Source organism: Hypanus sabinus, chromosome 23 (genome assembly GCF_030144855.1).
Source record: "Hypanus sabinus isolate sHypSab1 chromosome 23, sHypSab1.hap1, whole genome shotgun sequence".
NCBI classification, from domain to species: Eukaryota; Metazoa; Chordata; class Chondrichthyes; order Myliobatiformes; family Dasyatidae; genus Hypanus; species Hypanus sabinus.
In genome coordinates this window covers 62965328-62990246 of record NC_082728.1, presented here as the reverse complement: position 1 = coordinate 62990246, position 24919 = coordinate 62965328, and the positions used below count along the sequence as shown (strand labels likewise).

General features: G+C 43.8%; 1 protein-coding gene across 1 annotated transcript in view; it reads right to left on the bottom strand.

Moving 5' to 3' along the window:
* The window catches only part of rsad1 (radical S-adenosyl methionine domain containing 1), a 68704-nt gene that overhangs the window by 31167 nt on the left and 12618 nt on the right, over positions 1-24919 (bottom strand). Inside the window, exons 2-4 of the mRNA XM_059949001.1 lie at positions 13411-13544; positions 5413-5617; positions 526-891 (exon numbers count right to left, since the gene is read on the bottom strand). Coding sequence (XP_059804984.1) covers positions 526-891; positions 5413-5617; positions 13411-13544 — 705 coding nt within the window. The remainder of the gene's footprint in view (positions 1-525; positions 892-5412; positions 5618-13410; positions 13545-24919) is intronic.

Below are 24919 nucleotides of genomic sequence, written 5' to 3'. Positions count from 1 at the left end.
CTGTGTACATACTGTACATCGGTCTATAAGTCCTTCCATGCTGGGACTAGTGTGTCAAAGCAGGTCCAGTGTGGTCTGAGCCCCTCTGATCAATAACAAAGGTTGAGCGGAGCTGCAATTCGGAGTGGAGATGATGGGCTGGCAGGACGGGTCAAAGCCACTGATAAACAAGACAAGGGAAATGAAGTGGCATTTACAGTTAGCCATCAGCATGCTGAGCCAGAGTAACATCAAACACACAAATGGGTGCCAGCATTGTAACGACATTACAATAAAGCCTCCGGTTCCAGTGCAACACACAGAAAGTGCTGGAGGACCTCAGCAGGTCAGGCAGCATTAATGGAGGGAAGGAGAAATTAAATGCTGCTTGCATCCCATTTGGAATCTTTCCAACTGACATTAACGCAAAGTCACACAATGTACGCAGTGACAGATTCTTACAGCTGGGGAGTTACATCCTGTCAGTTCACTGTCTGGACACAGTCACACCCCACTCCAAACATGCTAAGACCCGAATTCTCTTACATTTTTAGCAAAATTTGACACTTCGTATTGATGGAACCCCGCCTTTTCCAAAAGATTCCTTGCTACATTGTACATCTCTGCCACCAACTGTTGCTCAGGCATTTTCAGAACCTTCATTTGGACCTGTTTGTAAAGGGCTGTCCCTCTTTCCAATGTCAACTGATAAAGGGACACATGATGGTCACAGAGAGTTAGAATCTCCTCCAGTTCTTTCTCCCACAACTCCAAGCTCTGTCCTGGGCGCCCAAAGATGATGTCAACAGACGTGCAACCAGGGTAAAGATTCCTGGCTTCTTCCAGACTCCAAACGGCTTCCTGGACTGTGTGATCTCTTCCCAGGATTTTCAAGTCATCGTTACGTAAAGCCTGTGATTAATGGGCCAAGAATACAGAATGAGGCAGAGAGTTGGTGGACAGGATAGTTGCAACATAAGAAATAGGAGCAGTAGGCCCTCTGGCTCTTTGGGTTTTCTCTAACATGTAACACGACATCAACACCACTTACTGCACTACCCCATGCCCACTGATTTCTCACTTAGTCAAACATTTATTGAACTATTTTCAATACACTACCCCAATAAAGTTAGAACCTACTGCCCGAAAGAACCTACTATACCTCGAAAAGCAGTTAAAAAGCTATAAACTGTTTTTGTATAAAATCCACTGATGTATTTTCTATAGTTTTATGCCTAGAATTAATTCCAATGCTTCAAATGAGGACAAATTAATTTATGTTGTTATTTATGTATGTTGTGTAAATTAGTTTTGTAGGCTCATTAAGAGGATTAAGATGCATGGGATCCATGACGATACAGTCGTTTTAAATGCAGAAAGAACTGTTTGATGGGTGGCCTTCTGCTGGAAGTCCATGACGAATGGTATTCCCCCGGGATCTATACTACCGCTTCTGCTGTGTCTGATATTTTTAAATGAGCGAAAATGTGGCTGGGTGGGTTAGTAAATTTGCAGATGACACAAAGATTAGTGGAATTATGGATAGCACAGAAGATTATCAAAGGATACAGGATACGAGATGTAGATTAGTTTCAGATATAGGTGCAAAATGGGAGATGGAGTTTAATTAGGTAAGTCAGGAAGTTTTGTTGCGGGTTTATAAAACTCTGGTTAGGCTGTGTCTAGACGTACTGCATTCACCCCATTATAGGAAGGATATGGAAGCTTTGTAGAGGATGCAAAAGAGTTTTATCAGGTTGCTGCCTGGATAAAGGCATGTGCTGCAAGGCAAGGATAGACAAATTAGGGTTGTTTTCTCTGGAGTGATGGAGGCTGAGAGGAGATCTGAAAGAAGTTTATAAAATTATGACAGGCATACATAAGAGTTGACAGCCAGTACCTTTTCCCAAAGGTCAAAATGTCTAACACTAGAAGGTATACATTTAAGGTGAAAGGGGGAAACTTTAAAGAAGATATGCAAGGCAAGTTTTTAGACAGTATGGTGGTTTGGTGGTGAATATTGGTGGCTCGGGTTGAGGCGTTTGATGTTGCTGTGTATGCTGGGCTTGGCAATTAGCTTGCAGATGTTTCATCAGCAGTTGGGGTGACATCCTCAGAGTGCAGTTTCTCTCTGGGAATGCTCTCATTTATATAGTCTCCCCCCCCCCCCCCCACCTCAGTCGCTTTTCTTTTGCTCTTAGGGGTTCGTAGATGGATATGCTTGTTTATGGAATTGTTAGAAGAGAAGCACACCCATTTCTCTCCTGTCCTGATCCCAAGTGCATCTTCATTCTCTGGTACTCTTGTGTTTAAGCATTGAGACACTGCTAGGAGTGGCAACGGCATTACCGGCTCCTAGATAGGCAGATGAAATTGCAGAGAATGGAGTGATATGGATCATATACAGGCAGAAGGGATTGATTACCTTGATTACTTTGGTGCAAACTTTCTTATGTTCAACATTCATTTACTTTTTCTACCTTCTTTTAACCCCTCTTATTTTTCACTAAGATATTCACTGTAATTTTAAACTCCTACAAGTGTCACAGGAATTATTCGTTTCACTTTAATTTCTGCAATTTTACTCATCCAGGGAGCTCCAAATTTGGATCTCTTCCCTTTCAATGGAATGTGTCCACTGTCTGCCTAAACTATTTCCTCTTTGAAAACTTCCTGTTGTTCAGTTCATGCCAAGTATCTGTTCTTGCCATTATATTGTCCCACGTGCCACTTCTCCATAACCTCACTGGCATGCATTTATTCATTTTCACATCAAAGACTGCCTTGGATTTTCCTGCTGTCTGACTCCTCGCCTGATCCCTGGTGTGCTCTCGTTCTCTGGTATTCCTCTCCTTCAGTAAGTTCACATCCTTCTCCACAAATTTACCTTTCTGTGTTGACTGGCCTGCTGCAGTGCCTGGTCTATTCTGAATGGAGCCTTCCATTATCCAAATACTCTTAACACATTCTTGCTATCGAGGGAGTGCAGCGTAGGTTCACGAAGTTAATTCCTGGGATAATGAGACTATCATATGTTGAAAGATTGGAGCGACTAGGCTTGTATACATTGGAATTTAGAAGGATGAGAAGGGATCTGATTGAAACATATAAGATTATTAAGGGATTGGACATGCTAGAGGCAGGAAACATGTTCCCGATGTTGGGAGAATGCAGAACCAGAGGCCACAGTTTAAGAATAAGGGGTAGGCCATTTAGAACGGAGTTCAGGAAAAACTTTTTCACCCAGAGAGTTGTGGATCTATGGAATGCTTTGCCTCAGAAGGCAGTGGAGGCCAATTCTCTGGATGCTTTCAAGAAAGAGTTAGATAGAGCTCTTAAAGATAGTGGAGTGAAGAGATATGGGGAGAAGGCAGGAACGGGGTACGGATTGTGGATGATCAGCCATGATCACAGTGAATGGCGGTGCTGGCTCGAAGGGCCGAATGGCCTACTCCTGCACCTATTGTTTATTATGTGCATACTTTTAATTTTAGCTCTTTAATTTTCTCTGTGACTTCTGAAATCCTTCCCTTCCTGTCACAGATCAAGACGCATGACTATTCCCATTCTCTATGTAAAAGATTCAGCCCCGTAGCACAAGGCACTAGCTGGGGTACATTTGGGCACTTATCTACAAGATTCCTTGTAACCACTGTAATTTCTACTATTTCTTGTGTTCTTACATAATGATTCTCTAACTTCACCCCACCCATAGTTGTGGTGTAGACCACTCTTTCCTGAATTGCTCTCATCCTCAGTTTTGCAGCAATACAGGCAGTCCTCGGGTTACGAACGAGTTCTGTTCCTGAGTCCGTCTTTAAGTGTACTTAAGTCGAAACAAGTACATCCGGTATTATTTAGCATCAGTTAGTCAAACGTTTGTCTTAGTATACAGTATGTATTTTACCTTTCTATGCATATAAAACACTTAAGAAACATATGTATTCCAATAATTAAACCACTGTATTGCTTAGTAATAATTGTAGCTTTCATCGGGGCAGGGCCTTTCACATGCTCCATTATTCTCACTTTATCCTTTAAAATTGTTCCGATCGTTGACCGACTATAGCCTAATGCTTTTCCAATGACCGATGGCGTTTCACCTCTTTCCAAATGCTTCACTATTTCCACTTTATTTTCAATCACGATCGTTTCCTGTCAACAGAATAGAAACACTGCGGGCAGCGGGTCCCGAGCTCTGCCGGGTCCTAAGGACCACCGCACTGAATTCCCCGGGTCCTAAAGTCCACCACACTGAGACAGGTTAAATGGGACAAGTGGGGGCTGTGCTGGGTTTGGATATTCGATCCTGCTCAATATTTAAATTTAAACTGTAATTTAAACTGGAGGTGGCAGTGTTTTTTTTACAAGGTTACGTTGCAAGCCCGACATCAACTCCGTGCTGCTCGGGAGCGGTCTGTCACTGGATCGAACTTGGGAACCTCCGTTCTCGAGCCTGGCGCTGATCTCACTGCGCCACCAACCGACTGGAAATGGCGGGGGGGGGGGGGGCGGGGGAAGGAGATCAGGGTGAATCTTACGAAGAAAAATTTAAGCCAAGTACAAAGTTACACACTCAACACAGTGTCAACAGCAATGACTTAAAATGGCGGGTGGTGTTCTCCTTCCTCGGTTCGTAAGTACGAGCTGTTTGTAAGTCGGACATTCGTAACTCGGGGACTACCTGTACCTGCACTGACTCCCCCTTCAGACTGATCAGTCACCCACTTGTTATGGAGGTGACTTCCTGAAATTCCCAGCCTTCTATGTGCTCTGCTACCTCTAACCACTCACCAAGCTCCGAACACTGAGCCCGAACAAATAAGCACGTTTCTTGATACATGACTATGAATAAAACTTGGTATGACCTGAAGCAGCAGAGGAGTGGCAGGGAATGGCTCTTAGCTTGTTGCCCTATTAAACTACTTGGTGGGTCCAGGCAACCTTGATTCAAAACTCAGCATCTTTAGGAAAAAGAAAAATGCACAGGAAAGCCCAACTTTAAATACATGGATGGAAGTTACAATGGACATTTACAAAATGGAGAAGATAACAGCATCTGTTAATCATAAGCTGGAACAATTTGATTCATACTGGGAAAAATGGTTTAACTATATAATTTCTAATAGGCCTGATTTTATTCTCACAAATCAATGAATATGTTGTAAAAAAAAAGCTCACTCCCTACTTGTACATAGTTTTTTCCTTTTGCTTGTTTTTTTCTCTCCACTCTTTTCTATAAGTGTATACCTCAGATAAATACTTTGTGGAGATTTGTGATATATATGATTATATAAACAATGTCTGAAATACATCTTATGGAAATGTTTGTTTGATAAACTTCAATTAACAAATAAATTACAAAAGAAAAAGAAAAATGGAAATCTGAAGAAATCCATATTCTGCCAGTCGATGTTTAGACGCAGACCTCACCTGGACCCCAAGGGAGACCCTATTCACTCCAGCCTCCTTGAATTCAGCAAGCTTCGACAATGACACCGATGTAGGGTTGGCCTCCAGGCTGACTTCCATGTTGCGACAGGTACGTGTAGCCTTGGTAACAGTTTCTAAGATGCTGGCAACGGTGGATGGCTTGGCTAGGCTTGGTGTTCCACCACCAAAGAATACCGAAGTGATCCTGAAAGCAAACCATCGTGAACGTGACAGTGTTGCCAGCTGAATCCCTAGATGTTGACCAGATTCTCCAGTCAGGTTCCCTATACATCCCAATGCCACATGGCTTCAAAAACTACCATATCACGTATTCCCTCTTGGGACTGCCAGTACCGCAAGCCCTCTTCCTCCACACACATTCTTAAACCAGACCCAATGGCACGAAACTTCCTAATTAAAACTAGTGCCTTTCTATTAAGGTACATAAAAAGATATCAAGAATCAGCTTGATCACTGAACGAGTTCTTTTGTAGCATTGCTTAAAAAGAAACACAAGAGAGGTCAAGATGCTCAAAGCCAGGAAAGCTGAAAAGTCGGCTCTCTATGATAGACTGAGGAGCTTCACAAATGCTCCATTTCCAGAATTAGAGTCACATATCACAGGCAATTATAGGACTGGAGGAAGTTAAAGAGGAAGGAAGCAAACCTCACTGGGAGTTTAAGAACCTTTAAATTGAGATAGATTCATAGAGAAATATGGCACAGAGATAGGCCCATCAGCCCACTGAATCTGTACTGACCAACAACCACCCATTAAAAAATCCTGCCTTTCTCACCCTCATCACATTCTCTTCAGCTCCCCCCCCCCCCCGATTCGACCACTCAGTGACACACTGGGGAGATCTTACAGTGGCCAATTCGTGATGTGGATGAAACCCATGCAGTTACTGGGATGGCTTGCAACCACCACACAGACTACTTCTGAGGCCAATAATGATCAGGTCTCTGGTCCTGTGGGCCGATTAGCTGTGGAAGAAAACAAGGAGACCAAGGAAATAAAGCAAGGTAAGAGATGATATTATCTGCCAAAGCTTTTCAAAAACACAGGGCCTGTGAGGAAATGGGCCACATGAAGGAAGAGCACTGTAATTATCCAGAGACTCTGTGAGACCACATTTGGATTCGCTGAATAGGTCTGATCTCATTTTCTAAGGAAGAATATATAAATGAGTCTGGTTAATCAGTTTGAAGAACAAAAAAAATCAAGAAAGTAACTGGGCTTCCCTCTGTTTATTTGGGACAAAGGATTGTTGTCAGTTTCTAACTAGCGTATGCATGGCCATTAGACACTACACTGTGCTTAGAGTTAACACTTTTTAAATAGTGTCAGCTGCATTTGCTTGTGTTATGTTATCCATTTTGGCCAATGGATGCCAATTCAAAAGCAGCAATTTTTGATCATTTTTTAATTTTGACTTGAAAAAGATTCAAACCCTTGCCAAGATGTCACAAAAATAATTTGACATTAGCCAAAAAAAATTACCCCATTGGCCCAAATTAAAAGCCATTTGCTTAATACTACTCATCGTCAACAGACAGGAACAACTGGAATGTCGAAATCTCCAACTCACACTTGATATGTCAGTGAAAGAATATGAGAAGGAAGGGCATTATGCGAAGAACAGGGAACATTGCAAAAACGAAAGCGTGTTAAGGATCCACATGTTAAGGACAACCTCAGTCGATGGTTTTCCATTGTAACTGGATGAAGTGTGCGTGTCAGTGGACCAACGTTAAAAAAAAAGTCAGAGGAGATGGCGAAGAAGCTGGTCACAAGGCTTTTACAGCAACAAAGGTCGGTTGTCTCCATGGAAAAGTTGATGGCACGTAAAGCACCGGTGAGACAGGTACTGTGGATGCTCTAAGTGCAGACACATGGAAATCTGCAAAACTCCCCAACTTGCTTCAAAAACTTTGTGCAGATGATATCTACAATCCCAATGAAATTGGCCTTTTCATGGGGATTGCCGAGTGCTTCCCTTGGCTATAAACACCCAACACAACACACAAGTTTGCTGATGACACAGAGGTTGGAGGTGTTGTGGATAGTGTGGAGGGCTATAGAGGTTACAGCGGGACACTGATAGGATGCAAAATTGGGCTGAGAAGTGGCAGTTGGAGTACAACCCAGATAAGTCTGAAGTGGTTCATTTTGGCAAGTCAAATATGATGGCAGAATATAGTATTAATGGTAAGACTCTTGGCAGTGTGGAGGATCAGAGGTATCTTGGGGTCCGAGTCCTTAGGACGCTCAAAGCAGCTGCACAGGTTGACTCTGTGGTTAAGAAGGCATACGGTGCGTTGGCCTTCATCAATCGTGGAATTGAATTTAGGAGCCGAGAGGTAATGTTGCAGCTATATAGGACCCTGGTCAGACCCCACTTGGAGTACTGTGCTCAGTTCTGGTCGCCTCATACAGGAAGGATGTGGAAACTACAGAAAGGATGCAGAGGAGATTTACAAGGATGTTGCCTGGATTGGGGAAGATGCCTTATGAGAATAGGTTGAGTGAACTTGGCCTTTTCTCCTTGGAGCAATGGAGGATGAAAGGTGACCTGATAGAGGTGTACAAGATGATGAGAGGCATTGATCGTGTGGATAGTCAGAGGCTTTTTCCCAGGGCTCAAATGGTTGCCACAAGAGGTCACAGGTTTAAGGTGCTGGGGAGTAGGTACAGAGGAGATGTCGGGAGTAAGTTTTTTTACTCAGAGTTGTGAGTGTGTGGAATGGGCTGCTGGCAACGCTAGTGGAGGCGGATACGATAGGGCCTTTTAAGAGACTTTTGTAAAGTACATGGAGCTCAGAAAAATAGAGGGCTATAGGTAAGCCTAGTAATTTCTAAGGTAGGGACATGTTCAGCACAGCATTGTGGGCTGAAGGGCCTGTATTGTGCTGTAGGTTTTCTAGGTTTCTCTGTTTTATCATGTGGAAAGCAATAAGTCACATAATGGATTGATTATCTGCACTAGATGTCTGTGTTGATTTTGTCGATTTACAGTCAAGCAAAGAAATCAGCAGCATACAGTGGATGAATTGTTCAGTTGATAAATTAAAGAACAAATACAGACTTCTATAGTAGCACAAACACGAGGAAATCTGCAGACGCTGGAAATCCAAGCGACACACACAAAATGCTGGGGGAACTCAGCAGGCCAGGCAGCATCTATGAAGAAAAGCAAACAGTCGACATTTCAGGCCGAGACTCTTCATCAGAACTGGATAAGGATGAGGTTAGAGCAAGAAGGTGGGGGTGGGGAGGAAGAAGTACAAGGTGGTATGTGATGGGTGAAACTGGGAGAGGGGGAGGGGTGAAATAAAGAGCCGGGAAGTCAATGGTAAAGAGATAAAGAGATGGAGAAGGTGGAATCTGATAGAAGGCCATTGAAGAAAGGGAAAGGGTGGAATACCAGATGAAGGTGATGGGCAGGTAAGGAGATAAGGTGAGAGAGGGAAATGGAATGGGGAATGGAGGGCAATTAACAGAAATTTGAGAAAGTCATATTCATGCCATCAAGTTGGTGCTACCCAGGTGGAATACAAGGTATTGCTCCTCCAAAGTGAGTGTGGTTGCAATGTAGCAGCAGATGAGGACATGGTGGAATGGGAACGGGAAGTAGAATTGAAATGTGTGGGCACTGAGAGACTCTGCATTTTCTGGGAGAAGGAGCATAGGTGTTCAATGAAGGGTTCAATTGCACCAATATGCAAGAGGCCATGCCAGGAGGACAGATACAATAGATGACCACAGATGAAGTGTTGCCTCACCTGGAAAGACTGTTTGGGGCCCTGTATGGTAGTGAGGAAGGAGATGTAGTAGGGGCAGGTATGGCATTTGTTCAGCTGGCAAGGGTAAGTACCAGGAGGGAGATTGGTGGGGAAGGGCAAATGGACAGGGGAGTCGGGTAGGGAGCGATACTGCAAAAAAAGTGGAAAGTGGGGGGGGGGGGGAGGAGGAGAATGTTGGGTTCCTGTTGAAGATGATGGAAGTTGTGGAGAATTATGTGCTGGATGTGGAAGCTAGTGGGGTGGTAGGTGTGGACAAGAGAGCCCCTATTCCAGGAGAATATTCCAACATTGTATTTCATTTGCCACTTCTTTGCTCATTCCCCTAAACTATCTCTCTGCAGGCTTTCGGTTTCCTTAACACTACCCGCTCCTCCACCTATCTTTGTATCACTGGCAAACTTAGCCACAAATCTATTAATCCCATTGTCCAAATCATTGACATACATCGTAAAAAACAGCAGTCCCAACACTGACCCCTGTGGAACTCCACTGGTAACCGGCAGCCAGCCAGAATAGGATCCCTTTATTCCCACTCTCTGCTTCTGCCGATCAACCAATGCCCCACCCATGCTCGTAACTTCCCTGTAATTCCATGGGCTCTTATCTTGCTAAGCAGCCTCATGTGCGGCACCTTGTCAAAGGCCCTCTGAAAATCCAAGTACACCACATCTACTGCATTCTCCTTAGTCTAACCTGTTTGTAATTTCCTCAAAAAATTGCAGTAGGTTAGTCAGACAGGATTTTCCTTTCAGGAAACCATGCTGGCTTTGGCCTATCTTGTCATGTGTCTCCAGGTACTCCGTAATCTCAACCCTAACAATCGATTTCAACAACTTCCCAACCACTGATATCAGGCTAACAGGTCTGCAGTTTCTTTTCTGCTGTCTCCCACCCTTCTTAAGTAGCAGAGTAACATTTGCAATTTTCCATTCATCTGGTACAATGCCAGATTCTATCAGTTCTTGAAAGATCATTGTTAATGCCTCTGCAATCTCTCCAGCTACTTCCTTCAGAACCAGAGGTCCAAAATTCCATCAGGTCCAGGAGATTTATCCACTCTCAGACCATTAAGCTTCTTCAGTACCTTCTCAGTTGTAATTTTCACTGCACATACTTCACTTCCCTGACACTCTTGAATGTCCGGTATACTGTAGATGCCTTCCACTGTGAGGACTGATGCAAAATATGCATTCAATTCCTCTGTCATCTCTGCGTCTCTCAATACATTATCTCCAGCGTCAGTTTGTATTGGTTCTACATCTACCCTCGACTCTCTTTTACCTTTTAATATACTTAAAAAAGCTTTTAGTATCTTCTTTGATATTAGTCGCCAGCTTCCTTTCATAATTCATCTTTTCCTTCCCAATGACCTTCTTAATTTCCTTCTGCAAGTTTTTAAAAGCTCCCCAATCCTCTGTCTTCCCACTAGCTCTGGCTTCATTGTATGCCCTCTCTTTTGCTTTTACTTTGGCTCTGACTTCACTTGTCAGCCACTGTAGTGTCCTTCTTCCACTCAAAAATTTCTTCTTTATTTGGAATACATCTGTCTTCCCTCATTTTTCGCAGAAACTCCAGCCACTGCTGTTCTGCTGTCCTTCCTGCTAATGTTCCTTTCCAGTCAATTTTAGCCAGTTCCCCTCTCTTGCCACTGTAAATTCCTTTATTCCTCTGAAATAACGACACATTGGAACTTAGTTTCTCCTTCTCAAATTTCAAAGTGAACTCGATCATATTGTGACCACTGTTCCCTAAGGGTTCCTTAACCTTAAGCTCTCTTATCACCTCCAGATCATTGCACAACACCCAATCCATCAGAGCTGATCCCCGAGTGGGCTCAACAACAAGCTGTTCTAAAAAGCCATCCCTCAGATATTCCACAAATTCTCTCTCTTGAGGAGAGTACGGACCTGGTTTTCCCAATTCACTTTCATGTTAAAATCCACAACAATTATTACGACATTGCCCTTCTGACACACATTTTCTATCTCCTGCTGTAATTTGTAATCAACATCCCGGCTGCTGTTTGGAGGCCTGTGAACAACTCCATTAGGGTCCTCTTACCCTTGCCATTTCTTAACTCAACCCATAGAGACCCTACACCTTCCAATCTTATGTCATCCCTTTCTAATGATTTAATATTATTTCTTATTCACAGGGCCACACCACTCCCTCAGCCTACTAACCTATCTTTCTGATACACCGTATGTCCCTGGACGATGTGGCGGAGATGGAGCAACTGAGAGAAGAGGACGGCATTTTTACAAGTGACAGGGTGGGAAATGGTGTAGTCCAGGTAGCTGTGAGAGTCAGCGGGTTTATAAAAGATACAGTAGATAAACTGTCTCCAGAGATAGAGACAGTGAGATCAGGAAAAGGGAGGGAGGTGTTGGAAATGGACCGAATAAATTTAAGGGCAGGGTGGAAGCTGGAAGTAAAGTTGATGAAATCGATGAGGTCAGCATGGGTGCAGGAAGCAGCATCAATAAAGTCGTCAATGTAGCGTAGGAAAAGTTGGGAGGCGATACCAGTGTAGGTTTGGAACACAGACTGCTCCATGTAGCCAACAAAAAGACAGGCATAGCTGAGACCCACCAATGGCTACACCTTTGATTTGAAGGAAGTGGGAGGAGCTGCTTATGGTGTTAAAAGTTATGGTGATATGCAAAACTGCAATTCAAGCTGACATCTACATCGAAAATGTCCTCCTTTATATACCTTAGTGCAGAACTAAATGACACAAACGAATGCAGCCAGGAAATAAGGCGAAGGCCAGCAATGGCCCACACAAGCACTACCAAACTCTGGAACATCTGGAAAGATAGATCTGTGAGCACTGACACCTCCTCAAGAGTCCCGTCTGGCCAGTAACCCTCTAGTGGCTGTGAAACATGGACCCTAAAGCAGCCGATGAAAAGAAGTTGACAGAAGGATCCTCAGGGTATCATACGTTGAAAGGAAATCCAACAACTTCATCCTAGAAAAGACTGGCACGAAACCAATACGCCTGGAAACCGTTACCCAAAGGAAACTTCGTTAGTTTGGACACATCGCAACAACTGATGATACACAGGAACGCACTGTGCTTGAAGGCAGAGTAGAAGGAAGCCGCTCCCGAGGGTGACAGAGGACAACCTGGATTGACAACATCAAGAAGTGGACCAGCTTCACCGCCAGAGATGCGAGAGGTTTGACTGCCGACGGATCGCAGTGGAAGACCGTGGCCGCCGAGGCTCCGGCAGAGTACGGCAAATCATGATGATGATGGGAAGAGGTGAAAGAAACGATTGAGAGTGAGGACCAACTCTGCCAAGGATTGGGGATTTGGGGTCTGAAGGATCGCAGTGGAAGACCGTGGCCGCCGAGGCTCCGGCAGAGTATGGCACATCATGATGATGATGGGAAGAGGTGAAAGGAACGATTGAGAGTGAGGACCAACTCTGCCAAACGGAGCAGAGTGGTGGTGGTGGAGGGGAACTGGTTGGGTCTCCTGCCTTTGGTATACCTAAAAGGTTGAACAGATTTATTCTTGGGGTTTTAATCGATTCATTACGGTCATTTATGATACAGGTAGAGAAAAGCTTTGGTTCTGTGTGTTATCCAGACAGATCATTGTATAATTACATTGAGAAAGAAATCAAAATACAGAATATAGTACTGCATGAAGAGACTATCTAGATGAATGCAAGATAGTCATATCAACACCAAAAAAACCCTTAAAGGGCTTGACACAGAAGATGATCATTTCTCCCTCCGCAGAGAAGTTCAAAACAAAAGGTCAGTGAATGAAGTTAACTGGATTTCTTTGTGTCAGCTACTGAAGGAAGAGTAGGACTAGTGTAAATTGGCGGTTTATGGTCAGCACAGGCTTGAGAGCCAAAGGGTCTATTTCTGTATCTCTGTTGCTGGGACTAGAGGGCTTGAACTGTCAGGAGAGACTGGACAGACAGAGACTGTTTCTCCTGGAGGGAAAGTGGCCGAGGATGCCGATATAGAGGTTTATATTGATGGCAACACTATGGAGACATGATTACCATATTGTGCTTACTAATTTATCAACTTACTAACATTCATTGAACCACGATAATACCCTCTCATGTATATTTTCTTGCCTATTTTCCCAGACTTCCAGCTTCCCCTTCATGTTGTTCTGAGTCTATTCCGCCCGGGTATCAGGTCTTGTGTTCAACTTACTCTTTCACTTGGCTGTCACGCAGCAGGGTTTCTGTCTCCTGCACAAGAGCATTCCTCATGGCAGTGTGATCAACGCTGACAGAGATGTACTTATTAAAGTTACAATATGCACACCTTCTCTTGCAGAATGGCCACTGAAAAGCAGAAATGTGAATTATGTTTTAAAACACATTCTTCCACTTGGGTCTCTGTTGTCCAGGTCACACTTTATCAAGGTCACCAATTGAGCAGTCACTATTGTTTCAGTTGATAAAAGGACAAGCTTCCTTCAGAAACGTCGGGTCACATTTCCATGAGGTCCTGAGGTCTGGCTAACAAGTTAGAGCCAAGGTTAACAATACTGATACTACCTCCACACTAAGTGTCCTGCATTAGAGTGAAGACAGGCGAGTGTGTATAGGGGTGCAGTGAGATGGGAGTTTGATTCCTTTGTGTGTAAGGATGAGACGCACCCTTCAGAGACGATGACAGGAAGTACTTTAACATAAGGAGTGGAAAAAATCAAGATCTCTCTCCATTCTAGATTGGTATACTCTGGAGCATTTAAATTCTTCTACATTGCGATTGATAAATTTATACTGCTAATATCATCAGTGTAAAAAGAGCAAGTTCAAGAGTCCAGCCTATTTATGTTAGATGGAGATACGAGTTAGAGATTATTGGGGAGATAATTTTGAACCTCACATATCACAAATCTCACTGCCAACACCTCACTATACCCCATCCACGCACATTACAAACACCACCCACAAAACCCAATATAAAACCCTGCCCTCGATCTCACACATCACAAATCCTTTTCCCCAACCTCCCCCTTACAAACCCTAAACCCAACCCACACAAACACCCCCTGCCTCCTGTTAATCACACCCTTAACAGGAGTTGTGTGTCCCAATGAACCAGGATGCAGCCAGGCTCCTGACCAAAGAGAGGGGGGTTGTTGATTGTGATCGGAGCAAAAGACCAAGTCTGATGCCAGCAGTTTTCTCTCAGGCAGGAGGCAACAGAAGGATGGAGGTTGTGAACAGAATGTGGTAATTGGTGACAGTAACATGGAGGAAGGTGAATGGCTAATTTCTGGGAAACGGGAAAATAAGCGGCCGAATGAAGATTATAGTGGTTTATTGTCCAGTGATGAAGGCAGGAGACAGGATTTAAATAAAGGAAGGAAGGAAGGAAGATTTTGTTGAATTTTGAATGTGGACCTGTTTCTGATATCAATCCAATTAGACTAAGTATTTGAAAAAAAGCATGAGTAGGTATTATGGGTGCAAAACCTTTAAGACACTTTTAGATTTTGTGAAGATAGTAAGCAATGTGAAAAAGCTTTGGGCTAAAAGCTGTGGGAAGAAGGAAAGTAGGATGAAAATATTAAAGTATTAGCAGGTGCAACAAAACTTAGAGATAAAATAATATTTAGACTTCAAAGGAGGGCTGTTAATGGTTTCTCTAATCCTACCATGGAATGCGAGAAGCCTACTGGCTAATGGTTAAGGGCTTAAGATATTTATTAGAGATTTACCAAATAAACTTATATGTGTACTGGAATCTTGTCTAAGTTTCTAGATACTTGGCTACGTTAATATAAAGGCGATCGGAAAATGGTCTGCCTTTGGCAAAAATGAAATAGCACATAAGAGTTTTAAAGATTGGGGTTGTCTATGAGTCAATTGTGGTTGAAATTTGGGGAAAGAGTAGTAAAGTAAAGATAATTTTTTTATAACCCTTGCAAAAGGTAAACACCTGATATATTGGAGTGTGGGTGAAAATAAGAGAAGTGAGGTTATATGGTGTGGGGATTTAATGCTCATAATACTATATGGGGTTGTAGTGACACAAATGTGAATGGGATGGTGGTGGAAGACTTGGACGAAAAGTGTTTGGTGTACTTAATGATGGTAGGAGTACAATATTAATCTATCTAACTACACTGTTTCTGCTATAGACCATAAACTATTCAGCTTATCAAGCCTGCTCTGCCATTTGTTCTTAGCTGATCCATTTCTTTCTCAAACCCACTCTCCTGCCTTCTCCCCTTTCAACTCCGACTTATCAAGAATCTATCAAGCTATTCTGAGTAAATCCCCTATGGTCCAAGACTGCCCCTCTATAGGAAACATTTAACATTTGAGAGGTTTCGATGAGGTCATCCCTCATTCTTCTGAATTCCAGTGGCTAGAGGACTCAAGACATCAAATGCTCCTCATATGATAAGCCTTTCAATCACAGAATCATTTTTGTGAACCTCCTTTGAACTCTCTGCAATGTAGGCACATCTTTTCTCTGATGAGGGACCCAAAACTGCTCACAATACTCCAACAGCTTATAGAGCCTCAGCATTATAGAGCTTTCCAGTCCTCTAATTTCCCTATAATTTTTGCCCACTCTTTTACTTTTATGTTGGGTTGCCTCATACTCCCTTGAGAATACTTCTTCTTTGGGATGTATCTATCCTGTGACTTTCGAAATGCTCCCAGAAACTCCAGCTATTGCTGCTCTGCTATCATCCTTGCTAGTGTCCCCTTTCAATTAACTTTGGCCAGCTCCTCTTTACTCCGCCACAATATTGGTACATCAGACTTTAGCGTCTCCTTCTCAAATTGCAGAGTGATTTCAATCATATTATGATCACCGCATCCTAAGGGTTCCTTTTTTTTGCATGACCAAGTTATGCATCAGAAATTGGACATTTATTTCGGTAAGGAAATTGTTCTAACACTTTTGAAACATTATGTGGGCAATTCTGATATTGCAGCGGCAACACAACACCCCCAAAAGGGTCAGGAGACGATACAAGATCAGAAGGACAGGGAACCCTACCTAATTCTAGCAGTTTCTAGCAGTAAAGTGGCAAAGGACCTTGGACCGATGGTCAAGGGCCTGCGAGCACTGCCACGACAAAACATAGAACGTAAGATGTGTATAAGATGATGAGAGACATTGATCGTGTGGATAGTCAGAGGCTGAAATGGCTAGCATGAGAGGGCACAGTTTTAAGGTGCTTGGAAGTAGGTACAGAGGAGATGTCAGGGTAAGTTGTTTTTTTTTTACGCAGAGAGTGGTGAGTGCGTGGAATGAGCTGCCGGTGACGGTAGTGGAGGCGGATATAATAGGGTATTTTAAGAGACTCCTAAATAGGTACATAGAGCTTAGAAAAATAGAGGACTATGGGTAACCCTAGGTAAATTTCTAAAGTAAGTACATGTTCAGCACAGCATTGTGGGCCGTAGGGCCTGTATTGTGCTGATGGTTTTCTATGTTTCTACTCCAGATGTGGCCTAAACAGTTTTATAAAATTGCAACATAACCTCTTGACTTTTGAACTCAGTGCCTTGATTAATATAAGCAAGCATTTCATAAGCTTTCTTAACTACCTTATCGACCTTTGTAGCCATTTTCAAGGAGCTATGAACTTGGACCCCAAGATCTCTCTGCAACACCTCACATTTATCTGGGTTAAACTCCATCTGCCATTTCTCTGCCCATATCTGCAGCTGATCTACATTGTGCTATGTTCCTTGCCAGTCTTCTACACTGTCCACAACTCCACCAACCTTGGTATCATCTGCAAACTTACTAACCCACCCATCTACATTTTTATCTAGGTCATTTATATATATCACAAACAGCAGATGTCCCAACACAGATCCCTGCGGAACTCCACTAATTATAGACCTCCAGTTCAAATAAGTCCCTTCAACTATTATTTTCTGTCTTCTATGTGCAAGCCAGTTCTCATTAGCCTCCCACGAGGGAGTTTGTTGAAAGCCTTACTAAAATCCATGCAGACAACATCCACTGCTGTACCACCATCAATCTCTCGTCACCTTTTCAAGAACTCAGTCAAGTTGGTAAGGCACGACACGCCACACACAAAGCCATTCTGCCTCTTCCTAATTAGTGCAAAGGGTTTCCAAAAGCTCATATATCCTAGCCCTAAGAATTTCCCCGCAACTGACATGAGCCTCACTGGTCTATAGTTCCCAGGTCTTCCCTTGTTCTTAAATACTCGTCAATCATCTGGGACCTTACCTGTGGCTAGAGAGAAGACAAAAAACTACTGGACAGAGTCCCAGTAATCTCGTCCCTTGTCTCCTTTAATAGCCTGGAATAAATCCTATCAGGCCTGGGAACTTATCTACGTCAATATTCATTAGGAGGCCCAACACTTCCTTCTCCTTCATCTCTAAATTCCCCAACACTCAGCACTGATCTCCTGGTCCCCCACATACTTTCCTTGGTAAATACTGAAGAAGTATTAAGTACCTGACTCACATTCTCTGCATCCAAGCAAATGCTCCCCCTTTATCCTTGAGTGTTCCCACCCTCCCCCTAGATATCCTCTTGCCTGTGATGTCCATATAGAATACATTGGGATTCACCTCCATCCTACACATCAAGGACTTTTCACAGCCCCTCCTGGCTTTCCTAATTCCCTTCATTAGTTCTTTCCTGCCTTCCTTAAACTCATGACTTTGCTTGATGCTAACTTCTGAAGCTGCATGCACTTTTTCTTTTTCTTCTTGACTATATTCATCACTTCTCTGGACATCCAAGGTTATCTTATCTTTCTATCCCCATCCTTCCTTCTAACAGGAACATACCTTTCCTCTACTCTGTGATAATTGATCTTTAAACACGTACTTATCAGAAGGTCACGGAAACAACTGGGTGGAGCCTATGGCAAGTGGAAGGAGGTAAGGGCTTTCTTTCATCGCAATCTTTGAACAGGAAATTGCAGCAGGGTTGATGTTCGGTGCTGATGCTTTGCTCTCCAAAGTCTCACTACAACATGGGACCCTCTGATCAAATAAACCAGGCAAGATGCTCATAGCTGAGCCCGTGAAATAACCGCCAACCCAAATGCTCCACTGGCCTGCAAGGCAGAGTACCCTCTGTTCCCGGAGGCTGAAGAAGGCATTGAGAGACCATATAAATCAAACACGGAGATCCCCTGGTTTATCACACGCAATGTATGATACGTATTTTACACAATCCAGGGAAACTAGTGAAGGTGAAAGGATTTCATACACACCACCCCCGAAGAACCGCTCATGCACTTACAGATGGATTTTATAAAATTAACTTCATATGCATTGGTCATTATTGATTTTTTTCCACAGTGGGTTGAAGCATTTCCTTGTAGAAAGAATTATGCAGTTACAGCAGCTAAACGTTTAGTTTAAGAAATCACTTGGAAAGTATCTAGCAACAATAGTCCCACTGTACTGGGAAGGTAATAAAGGAAATATGTAAAACCTTACAGATTGACATACATTTTGAGGTACTTAATGAATACTTTACTTCAGTATTCACTACGGAAAAGGATGTTGGCGATTGTAGGGATGACTTACAGTGGACAGAAAAGCTTGAGCATATAGATATTAAGGAAGAGGATATGCTGGAGCTTTTGGAAAGCATCAAGTTGGATAAGTCACCGGGACTGGACAAGATGTACCCCAGGCTACTGTGGGAGGCCAGGGAGATTGCTGAGCCTCTGACGATGATCTTTGCATCAACAATGGGGACGGGAGAGGTTCTGGAGGATTGGAGGGTTGCGGATGTTGTTCCCTTATTCAAGAAAGGAAGTAGAGACAGCCCAGGAAATTATAGACCAGTGAGTCTTACTTCACTGGTTGGTAAGTTGATGAAGAAGATCCTGAGAGGCAGAATTATGAACATTTGGAGAGGTATAATATGATTAGTAGTCAGCATGGCTTTGTCAAGGGCAGGTCATGCCTTACGAGCCTGACTGAATTTTTTGAGGATGTGACTAAACACATTGATGAAGGTAGAGCAGTAGATGTAGTGTATATGGATTTCAGCAAGGCATTTGACAAGGTACCCTATGCAAGGCTTATTGAGAAAGTAAAGAGGCATGGGATCCCAGGGGACCTTGCTTTGTAGATCCAGAACTGGCTTGCCCACAGAAAGCAAAGAGTGGTTGTAGACTGGTCATATTCTGCATGGAGGTCGGTGACCAGTGGAGTGCCTCAGGGATCTGTTCTGGGAATCCTACTCTTTGTGAATTTTATAAATGACCTGGATGAGGAAGTGGAGGAATGGATTGGTAACTTTGCTGATGACACAAAGGTTGGGGATGTTGTGGATAGTGTGGAGGGCTGTCAGAGGTTACAGCAGGACATTGATTGGATGCAAAACTGAGCTGAGAAGTGGCAGATGGAGTTCAACCCAGATAAGTGTGAGGTGGTTCATTTTGGTAGGTCAAATATGATGGCAGAATATAGTATAAATGGTAAGACTCTTGGCAGTGTGGAGGATCAGAGGGATCTTGGGGTCACAGGACACTCAAAGCTGCTGCGCAGGTTGACTTTGTGGTTAAGAAGGCATACGATGCATTAGCTTTCATCAATCGTGGAATTGAATTTAGGAGCCGAGAGGTAATGCTACAGCTATATAGGGCCCTGATCAGGCCCCATTTGGAATACTGTGCTCAGTTCTGGTCACCTCACTATAGGAGGGATGTGGACGCTATAGAAAGGGTGCAGAGGAGATTTACAAGGATGTTGCCTGAATTGGGGAGCATGTCTTATGAGAATAGGTTGAGTGAACTTGGCCTTTTCTCCTTGGAGCGATGGAGGAAGAGAGGTGACCTGATAGAGGTGTATAAGTTGATGAGAGGCACTGATCATGTGGATAGCCAGTGGCTTTTTCCCAGGGTTGAAATGGCTAGCATGAGAGGGCACAGTTTTAAGGTGTTGGAAGTAATTACAGAGGAGATGTCAAGGGGTAATTTTTTAATGCAGAGAGTGGTGAGTGCATGGAATGGGCTGCCGGCAATGATGATGGAGGCTGATAACGATAGGGTCTTTTAAGAGACTCCTGGACAGGTACATGGAGCTCAGAAAAATAAAGGGCTGTGGGTAACCCTGAGGCCCCATGTGCCACCTAGGCATTGAGGGTTCAGATGACGACGACGATGGGTAACCCTAGGTAATTTCTAAGGTAGGGACATGTTCAGCACAGTTTTGCAGGCTTGGTAGAAAGGATGAATGGAACGATTAAAGACAAGCTTAATAAAATTAGTGAGGAAATTGGACTAAGATAGAAACAAGTATTATCTTTAGTCCTTATGGCCATTAAGGCCACAGCCAATAGGACTACTGGATTGTACTGCCCTCTCCCCCCACACAAAATTGTAATGGGGGCTGCTGTTTGATGCACCACCAGCAGTTAAGCAAATGGACGTACATAATTCAGATGAAATCACGTTGGCCTCTTGACAAATGCATCACCAAGCATCATCAACAAGGGAAGAAAGCACAATAACTGAATGGCAACACTAAGTGTCACGACATCGAGCCTGGAGGTAACATCGTTGTCCACACATTTGTTTGCAAACTTGGTTTGAAGGACCATTCCTGGTACTGTTAGTGACTAATACAGCTATCAAGGTAAGAGAGAAAACACCATGGATACACACCTTGCACTGTAAAAAGACTTCCAAGCCAATGTAAACATGAGATCCCTTAACTCCACACTGATCATCCTGCTCATACTGGTGATGCTGGAGTGGATGCCCCTGCTCATAACTCTTCCCTTTCACTCAGTTATGAATAACGACTGAACGTTTCAGCATGTTGGATTTCTACCCATATTAAATTCCACAGTGAAGGTGGAATCCCGCTCTGGACCGTTCCCTTTAACTCAAACAAACAGGTTTTGGTGTAAACTTTCAGGAATAACTAGCGGATGAGTGAGCCAAACTGAAAACTCTGTATGATTATAGGACAGACACTGATTGTCATTCCAAGGGCATTAACGGATGGTAGGTTCCCCCTTTAAGTGTGATTGTGCAGCCTCAAGAAGTAAGAGGACCAGATGCCCCACCTGGCACAGTGGCCCCTATCCAGGGAGCAGTAAAGGGTACACGCATGGAAGCCCTGCCCACCGAACAGCACCCACTAGCTATGTGTCCAGGTATGCCCCTGAGTCTGAAGGGAAGTGGAGAGAGGCTGCTGTTATTGTGCCTACGTCATGCCCCACAAGCAACACTTGACGTCACTACCTCACCACCCTCTGGTCCAGCAGCACCAGAAATCCGTAACAGAGTCTGAGAGATACTCAGTATATCACACTGCGAGACTCTCCCAGGAACTAATTAATATGGCATCAACTTTGAAGAAAATAGCAGATGAAACTGTATATGCCTTTGATCAAACTCAACAAGCATTAACCAAGTTGTTGGGAAAACTGGTGACTGTGCGTACAGTAGCAATACAGAGCAGAATGGCTTTGGATTTTATTCTGTCAGAGAAAGAGGGCACGTGCCCTGATAGGACAAGAATGCTGTACTTACATATCTGGCGAATCAGAAAATATTACCAATTTGCCAAATCACACCCAAGAAGCTACAAAAGAGTTTAAGGAAGTGGGAGATCAGTATCACAACTATTACACCCAGGAGATGGTTGGTGGCCATTCAGGGTGCTGGGACGATGCTGGGCAACTATTCTGTATTATGGTATAACTGGTGGTATTATAATAAAGGCTGTTTTATGATTTTTTGTGTGGAGTAGGACAAAGGAGAGGATATTAAGGAAAGGATGGGTAGATTGAAGTGGATGGATGAAAAGGGAATTTTGGGTGGGGTTTTGAAACTGCTTTATATACATTTAAGTACCTATTTTAATTACCACATTTGGTTAAGTGTAGTGTTGTCATGAAATGATAAAAAGGAGGGAATGTAGAAATGTAAAGAAACACACACAAAAAGCTGGATGAACTCAGCAGGTTAGGCAGCATCTATGAAAATGAATGAATAGTTGATGTTTTGGGCTGAGTCTTCTTCAGGACTGGAAAGGAGGGGGGAAGACACCAAAATAAAAAGGTGGAGGAGGGAAAGGTGATCGATGAAGCCAGCTGGGTTGGAGAAACACAAACAGCTGGAGAAGAAGGAATCTGATAAGAGAAGAGACTGGGCCGTAGAAGAAAGGGAAGGGCGAGCAGCACCAGGGGGAGGTGACAGGCAGCTGAGAAAAGGCAGGAGAAGCAAGAGGCCGGAGTGGGGAGTAGAAGAAGAGGGGGAGGGGGAAGAGATTTTTTTTATTAACTGGAAGGAGAAATTAATATTCATGCCATCTGGGTAGTTGGAGTTTACCTAGGCAGAGTGTAAGGTGTTGCTCCTCCATCCTGAGAGTGGCCTCATCACAGGAGGCGGCCAAGCACCAACATGTTGGAACGGGAATGGGAATTAAAATGTTTGGCCACTGGAAGGTCCTGCTTTTGGCAGATGGAGCACAGGTCCTTGCTGAAGCGGCCTCCAACTAACAACAGGTCTCACCAATGTAGAGGAGGCCACATTGTGAGCACTGGATGCAAGAAGTGACTGTAGCAGATTCACGGTGAGGTGTTGTTTCACCTGGAAGGGCTGTTTGGGCCCTGAGTGGAGGTGAATGGGCTGGTGTAGCATTTAGGCTACTTGCAGGGATAAGTGCTGGTAAGGAGATTAGTGAGAAAGGTCAAATGGACAAGGGAGTCACATAGGAAAGTGGAGAGAGGGAGGAGCAGAGTTATGTTTAGTGGTAGGATCCCTTTGGAGATGGTGGAAGTGGCTGAGGATGATGTGTTAGGTGCAGAGCCTCAGGAGTGGCAAGAACAAGAGGAACTCTATCACTGTTAAAGCATTAGGAAAATGGGGTTTGTGCAGAAATGTACTTTACTTGTAGTAATAAAATGGCATTTTTGTCTGAAACCTGTATTGTATGGAAGTGCATTGCTTATTGTTGATGCAACATTGTGGCAATGGAACCGGAGTCTTTGACAAACTGTAGACCGCAGATGTGTTAACAGAAAACCAGCAGATATGTTATTTCTTCAGCGGTTTGATCTGGTACGACTGCCCAAGCGCGTGGATGTCAGCCAGTGAGAACAGCGAGAAGAGTTTAAAAGGAGACAGCTTTACAGAGCGGGAGGCTTTGACGACAAGGGGTCGAGGCATGGTAGGTTGCCTGTGTGGATTACAGACAGGAAGTACGTGTGTGAGGTCGGTGTTCTGTGCTGGGTGTCAGATGTGGGATGTCCAGGAGACTCCCAGCCTCCCGGACGGCCATACCTGCACCAGGTACGTTGAGCTGCAGCTCCTTAGGGACCGTATTAGGGAACTGGAGATGCAGCTCAAAGACCTTCTTCTGGTCAGGGAAAGTGAGGTGATAGTGAGGAGTTATAGGCAGGTGGTCACACCTGGGCCTCAAGAGATAGAGAAGTGGGTCACAGTCAGGAGAGGGAAGGGGAAGAGTCAGGTACTAGAGAGTACCCCAGTGGCTTTACCCCTTGACAATAAGTACTCCTGTTTGAGTACTGTTGGGGGGCAGCCTATCTGGGGGAAACAACAGTGGCAGTGCCTCTGATACAGAGTCCGGCCCTGTGGCTCAGAAGGGTAGGGAAAGGAAGAGGATGGCAGCAGTGACAGGGGACTCTATAGTTAGGGGGTCAGACAGGCGATTCTGTGGACGCAGGAAAGAAACGTGGACGGTAGGTTGCCTCCCAGGTGCTATTGAGAAATATATCTGACATAACCACTATATATACCTGAAATATAATCACTATGCATTAGCTATTTGCTATACCATGTAATCACTTCTAGGTACTGAATATTAGTATGTATTATTTTACTAGACACATTTTGTTATGTGTTGTTTTCACTAGATACTTTGTACTCTCTTAGCTGCATATTATGGCACTTACAGAACACCTGCTTGTTTAGCAGCACTAATAGCTGAGATGTATCCCATGTATTACACTCAGCCTTTGTTTAGTACGTGATAACGGTGGCGGACAGGATGCTGCGAGCAGGAATGTAATGTGATGGAGGTTGTCTGGAAAACATAATCTTGGCCACGAATAAGGTCCCAATGCGAACGGGTGAAAAATAATGGTGACGCACCGAGAGCTAGGCAAGAGCGATTGATTAGTTAATATACAGATGATATGCAATTATAAATTGATTGGGTATGCTGATGAAACCGAAATGTAACTGAGATAAGAAATTACTGTAAAGAATGCTGTACACCGGAGCTCGGTGGGCTTTCGGTGACAAGTTCATTGATTGCCTCAGCCTTTGTTTGCAAGTAAAGGTTTAAACTTCTTGAAGAATTGTCAGCGTCTCCTGGTCATTTCAAGTAACCATGACAAAATTGGCGACCACGGCAGGACTGGGAAGAGACCCGAGGAAAAGATTCGGCGGGTTCAGGCCACTTCCCGGTCCCTCGGGAGCCCTCACAGAGCTAACAGAATTACGGGTGCACCCAGAAAAAAGATAAGCGCTTTTTGCGACAATTTGGATTAAAATTCTGTTGTTTTTGTGGGTCTCGGGGACTCAGAAGTGTGTAGCAACTGCCGAAGGGTCTCTCCGATCCAACGAATCTGGCAGAATTGAGGGTTTGACAGGAGGCTCAGAGGATTGATCGAGAACACTGCAGTGGGGGTATGTACGAATAAGGTAACAAGAAGTTGAGTAAAGAAAATTCTATGTGGTGTTGGTAAATCC